At 52.1% G+C, this 6249-nt stretch overlaps 1 protein-coding gene across 1 annotated transcript; it reads right to left on the bottom strand.

The window, feature by feature from the left end:
* Positions 1 to 2759: 2759 nt before the first annotated feature.
* Positions 2760 to 6249, bottom strand: zmat2 (zinc finger, matrin-type 2). The gene is made up of 6 exons (XM_083926387.1): positions 6226 to 6249; positions 5122 to 5221; positions 4748 to 4871; positions 3830 to 3903; positions 3457 to 3602; positions 2760 to 3142 (listed from the first exon to the last, which is right to left on the bottom strand). Exons 1-6 carry the CDS (start codon positions 6241 to 6243, stop codon positions 2999 to 3001), a joined length of 606 nt encoding a protein of 201 aa, XP_083782513.1. The 5' UTR covers positions 6244 to 6249; the 3' UTR covers positions 2760 to 2998.

Below are 6249 nucleotides of genomic sequence, written 5' to 3'. Positions count from 1 at the left end.
AGGACCAGGGTCAGACCTGGAGGACAGGTGAGGAGGGTCAGACCTGGAGGACAGGTGAGGAGGGTCAGACCTGGAGGACAGGTGAGGAGGACCAGGGTCAGACCTGGAGGACAGGTGAGGAGGACCAGGGTCAGACCTGGAGGACAGGTGAGGAGGACCAGGGTCAGACCTGGAGGACAGGTGAGGAGGATCAGGGTCAGACCTGGAGGACAGGTGAGGAGGGTCAGACCTGGAGGACAGGTGAGGAGGGTCAGACCTGGAGGACAGGTGAGGAGGGTCAGACCTGGAGGACAGGTGAGGAGGATCAGGGTCAGACCTGGAGGACAGGTGAGGAGGATCAGGGTCAGACCTGGAGGACAGGTGAGGAGGACCAGGGTGAGACCTGGAGGACAGGTGAGGAAGATCAGAGTCAGACCTGGAGGACAGGTGAGGAGGGTCAGGGTGAGACCTGGAGGACAGGTGAGGAGGATCAGGGTGAGACCTGGAGGACAGGTGAGGAGGATCAGGGTCAGACCTGGAGGACAGGTGAGGAGGACCAGGGTGAGACCTGGAGGACAGGTGAGGAAGATCAGAGTCAGACCTGGAGGACAGGTGAGGAGGGTCAGGGTCAGACCTGGAGGACAGGTGAGGAGGGTCAGGGTCAGACCTGGAGGACAGGTGAGGAGGACCAGGGTGAGACCTGGAGGACAGGTGAGGAGGGTCAGGGTCAGACCTGGAGGATCAGGGTCAGACCTGGAGGACAGGTGAGGAGGGTCAGGGTCAGACCTGGAGGACAGGTGAGGGGGGTCAGGGTGAGACCTGGAGGACAGGTGAGGAGGACCAGGGTCAGGGTCAGACCTGGAGGACAGGTGAGGAGGGTCAGGGTCAGACCTGGAGGACAGGTGAGGAGGATCAGGGTCAGACCTGGAGGACAGGTGAGGAGGATCAGGGTCAGACCTGGAGGACAGGTGAGGAGGATCAGGGTCAGACCTGGAGCACAGGTGAGGAGGATCAGGGTCAGACCTGGAGGACAGGTGAGGAGGATCAGGGTCAGACCTGGAGGACAGGTGAGGAGGGTCAGAGTCAGACCTGGAGGACAGGTGAGGAGGGTAAGGATCAGGGTCAGACCTGGGGCACAGGTGAGGAGGGTCAGGGTGAGACCTGGAGGACAGGTGAGGAGGGTAAGGATCAGAGTCAGACCTGGAGGACAGGTGAGGAGGGTCAGGGTCAGACCTGGAGGACAGGTGAGGAGGGTCAGGGTGAGACCTGGAGGACAGGTGAGGAGGGTCAGGGTGAGACCTGGAGGACAGGTGAGGAGGGTCAGGGTCAGACCTGGAGGACAGGTGAGGAGGATCAGGGTCAGACCTGGAGGACAGGTGAGGAGGGTCAGAGTCAGACCTGGAGGACAGGTGAGGAGGGTCAGAGTCAGACCTGGAGGACAGGTGAGGAGGGTAAGGATCAGGGTCAGACCTGGGGCACAGGTGAGGAGGGTCAGGGTGAGACCTGGAGGACAGGTGAGGAGGGTAAGGATCAGAGTCAGACCTGGAGGACAGGTGAGGAGGGTCAGGGTCAGACCTGGAGGACAGGTGAGGAGGGTCAGGGTGAGACCTGGAGGACAGGTGAGGAGGGTCAGAGTCAGACCTGGAGGACAGGTGAGGAGGACCAGGGTGAGACCTGGAGCACAGGTGAGGAGGGTCAGGGTCAGACCTGGGGCACAGGTGAGGAGGACCAGGGTCAGGGTCAGACCTGGGCCACAGGTGAGGCGGCTCTGCTCGGCTCTGGGACATCTCTCTGCTCTGACTTTGGTTCCTTCTCTGCAGACAAACACACGGCCGCCATTTTGGCTCTTTCTCTGCTCCTTAATGAGCTGCACCTGAGGGGGGCGGGGCCTCTGACGCAGCTGAGGGGCGGGGCCTCTGACGCACCTGGGGGCGGGGCTTCATATAAAACTGCATATGCAAATGAGTTTTGTCTTAAACATGTAAAAAATATATATATAATAAATAAAAAACATATAAAATAAATGTAATAAATTTATAATAAATATAAAATAAATATAATAAAAAATAAATGTAAAATATAAAATAAAAGATATATTAAAAAAATAAATGCGATAAAATATAAAATAAAAATAAATAAAAAATTAAATTAATAAAAAATAGACTTTAGTGAAACATGAAACTGCAGACCATAAAAACATTAAAACACAGCGTTCCTGCAGCTTCTCCAGCCTCTCACAGCTGTGTGAAATCACATATTTACACAGATAAATATATTTTCCATTAAAATCACGTTCAGAGAGAAACGCTGAAGTTTGGTGGAAAATCATTTTCTCTCGTTTCAAACAAAAGTTTCAGCTTCAAAAACCTGAAAATGTGAAAAAGAAGTGAAATAAGTTTTGTAATAAACACAAAACCTCGTCTGTTTGTTTCTGTTGATATGAACTTTATTACGCTGACAGAAGGTCCCTGAAGGCAACACCAGCACGTGATGAGGTGATGCCTTCACTGACCCTCAGAGAGCTGGGAAATCACAGAACAATTCAACACAAACTTTATTAAAATCATCAGAAACAAAACAACAACAATAGAAAACTGAGCGAGCCGAGTTTTTAACAAGTTCAGGTTTAATCCGCCCCCTCGGCTGTTAGCACGTTAGCACGGCGAGCTAACGACTGAAGGGGGACGAAGGCGCACGTTAGCACGGCGAGCTAACCACTGAAGGGATTCATGAGGGACTTAGCGCCATGGTCACGGCCACGACGTCATGGTCACGGCGTCCTGGTCACGGCCACGACGTCATGGTCACAGCGTCCTGGTCATGTCGTCAGAGGGAGAGGACGCCGTCAGAGGGAGAGGACGCCGTCAGAGGGAGAGGACGCCGTCAGAGGGAGAGGACGTCGTCAGAGGGAGAGGACGCCGTCAGAGGGAGAGGACGCCGTCAGAGGGAGAGGACGTCGTCAGAGGGAGAGTACGCCGTCAGCGGCACGCCCCGCCTCGGGCGCCAGAGCGTCGCGGCATCAGTGAGTCTTCTTGGACGAGCCGAAGCCGGAGAAGCCCATCACCGCCGCCATCTCATCGTCCTCCTCAAAGTCCACGTCCTCCTCCGCACGCCGCTTCCTCTCTTTCTGCTTCTCCTTCTTATACGCTTTAGCCTTCTCCTCCTGACACACACACACACACACACACGCACGCACGCACGCACGCACGCACGCACACGCACACGCACACACGCGCGCACAGAGAGACACACACACACACGCACACGCACACGCACACACACACACACACACACGCGCACAGAGAGACACACACACACACACACACACACACACACACACACACACACAGTATTATGTATATATTATTAACAGCAGTGACCTCCTCTCTGATGTTAAATAATAATAATAATAATATTAATATTAATAATAATAATAATAATATTAATATTAATAATAGTAATAACATAAACAGTGACCTCCTCTCTGAGTTCCTTCATTCGCTCCTCGAAGTCGTATTCTTTCTGTTTTTCCTCCATTTTCTTTTTGTTCACTTCAAAACGTTTCTTCACCTGATCCAGAGACGAGCGCTCCACCCTCATGGACATGCCCAGGTTCCTCTGGTCTGCTCACACACACACACAGGCACACACACACACACAGGGACACACACACACACACACACACACACACACACACACACACACACACACACACACACACAGAGAGAGAGAGAGAGAGAGAGAGAGAGAGACACACACACACACACATTAATATTCGTGTGTGTGTGTGTGTGTGTGTGTTATTAACACAGATATTAATATAAATGTGTGTATTTGCGTCTGAACTCACGTTTCTTCCCGTTGATGTGATCCAGGAAGTTGATGGAGTCTTTGACGACGCAGTCGCACACGTTACAGTAATAACTGCAGAAGAAGACGAGGAAGGCCGCAGCCAATCAGAGCGCAGCAGCACACACACACACACACATGTATTATATGAGGACTGAAGCTGTAACGAGCTGTTCAACAGTTCAACATGAGTGAAACATGTTTAGGCGACAAAAAAATGTGATTTAAGGAGGAAAAATAATAAAAATAATAAAAATGTGAGAGTGATATTTAACGTGTGGATCAATGGCAGAGTGGGTCGTCCCCCATTCCAGAGATTGGCGGTTTGATCCCCAGCTCCCCTGGTCCGCATGTGGAAGTGTCCTCGGGCTGGATTCGTGCTGCTCATGAGTGTGTAACTGTGTGTGAACGGTCAGATGAGATGGTCTGTAGACGTCCACCTCCATTTACCATTTACTTCATTCACGTGTCACTAGATGAGCGTGCACGTTTGGGCTCTCGTGCACACCGCCTGAGCCCAGACGTGACACAGAAGAACCCTGAGTGTGTGTGAGTGTCTGTGTGTGTGTGTGTGTGTCAGGAGTGTGTGTGTGTGTGTTTCTCTGTGTGTGTGTGTGTGTGTGTGTGTGTGTGTGTGTGTGTGTGTGTGTGTGTGCGTGTGTCTCTGTGTGTCAGGAGTGTGTGTGTGTGCGTGTGTCTCTGTGTGTCAGGAGTGTGTGTGTGTGCGTGTGTCTCTGTGTGTCAGGAGTGTGTGTGTGTGCGTGTGTCTCTGTGTGTCAGGAGTGTGTGTGTGTGTGTGTGTGTGTGTGTGTGTGAGTGTGTGTGTGTGTCTCTGTGTGTGTGTGTGTGTGTGTGTGTGTGTGTGTGTGTGTGTGTGTGTGTGTGTGTGTGATTGTGCGTGTGTGTGTGTGTGTCGTACCCGCCCATCTCGGCCTGCGGCGTGGTCTTGGTGATGACGATGGTCTTCCCCAGTTTGGACTCGAGGTCGACTTTATAATCTCTGTGACGCAGGAGGTCACGTTTGACCGGAGGAGGCACTTTACCTGAGAGACACACACACACACACACACACACAGACACACAGACAGAGACACACACACACACACACACACACACACACACGCACACAGACAGAGACACACACACACACACACACACACACACACACACACACACACACACACACAGAGACACACACACACACACACACACACACACACACACACACACACACACACATAAGAACATAAACAAACACAGACGGGTAGAGTCTGTACGGCGACGCGTCCTCACCATCTCTCCTCTCTCGGTCTCTTTCCTCCGCCAGTCGTTTCTGAGCCAACGTCTCATATTCGTCTTTGTCCCACTTCCTCCTGAAGTCACTCTTCCCCGACTGGAGGGGGGGGGGGGGGGGAGAGGGGGAGAGGGAGAGGAGAGGAGAGAGGAGAGGAGGAGGAGAGAGGGAGAGGAGGAGAGGGGGAGGGAGGGGAGGAGGAGAGGGAGGGGAGGAGGAGGAGAGGGGGAGGAGGAGAGGGGGAGAGGAGGAGAGGGGGAGAGGAGGAGAGGGGGAGAGGAAGAGGAGGAGGAGGAGAGGGGGAGAAGAGGAAGAGAGGAGAGGAGGAGAGGGAGGAGGAGAGGGAGGAGAGGAGGAGAGGAAGAGGAGAGGGAGGAGGAGAGGAGGAGGAGGAGGAGAGGAGGAGGAGAGGAGGAGGAGGAAGAGGAGGAGAGGAGGAAGAGAGGAGGAGAGAAGGAAGAGAGGAGAGAGGAGGAGGAGGAGGAGGAGAGGGAGGAGGAGGAGGAGGAGGAGGAGAGGAGGAGGAGGAGGAGGAGGAGGAGGAAGAAGACGTTTGAAACGGATCAGATCTTCGCATGAATCCATCATTTATGAAACACTTTTTCATGTGAAACCACAGTTTAAAGCTTTTGCTGTTGAATCGTTTCTGCACTTTAAAGGATTCAAGACAATAAAGACGATTCTCTTCTGTTCAGAGGGACTTTAAGAGCATGCGGTGACGGTCCACAGGTTCGAACCCCGCTCTGTCAGACGGACTCAGTCAGAAACACATTTATCATTAAATGAATAAATAAATATAATGATGTATAACTGTGTTTTATATCCCTGCTGCTCTTATTAAATATGTTCTCTGTGTGAAACTAAAACATTATTAAAGTTTTTCTGATTCTGAAAACAAACAAACATCAGCGGCTAACGTGTTAGCTGTTAGCTTCGGCCGCTTTAACCCCTTTAACCTGAGTCACCGTGAGCCGTTAGCATCTGTTAGCATCCGTGATGAGCACGAACACGTTCAGACTGAAGGAAAGTTCCGGAACATTCAACCCGGTTTCTGTTTAAACCCTAAAATCAAATGAAATGAATGAAATCAGGTCTGGACTCACTCCGCTGCCGGACGCCATCTTGTT

Source organism: Echiichthys vipera (genome assembly GCF_963691815.1).
Source record: "Echiichthys vipera genome assembly, chromosome: 14".
Lineage (NCBI taxonomy): Eukaryota > Metazoa > Chordata > Actinopteri > Perciformes > Trachinidae > Echiichthys > Echiichthys vipera.
This window is presented reverse-complemented; position numbering and strand designations above follow the sequence as displayed.

What these genes read in the sequence shown, in the direction of transcription:
- zmat2 (XM_083926387.1), bottom strand. An exon ending in AGACCGAGAGAGGAGAGATG is followed by an intron (nt 4,872 to 5,121) that starts GTGAGGACGCGT and finishes TGTGTCTCTCAG; the next exon opens with GTAAAGTGCCTCCTCCGGTC. An exon ending in CCGCAGGCCGAGATGGGCGG is followed by an intron (nt 3,904 to 4,747) that starts GTACGACACACA and finishes CTTCTTCTGCAG; the next exon opens with TTATTACTGTAACGTGTGCG.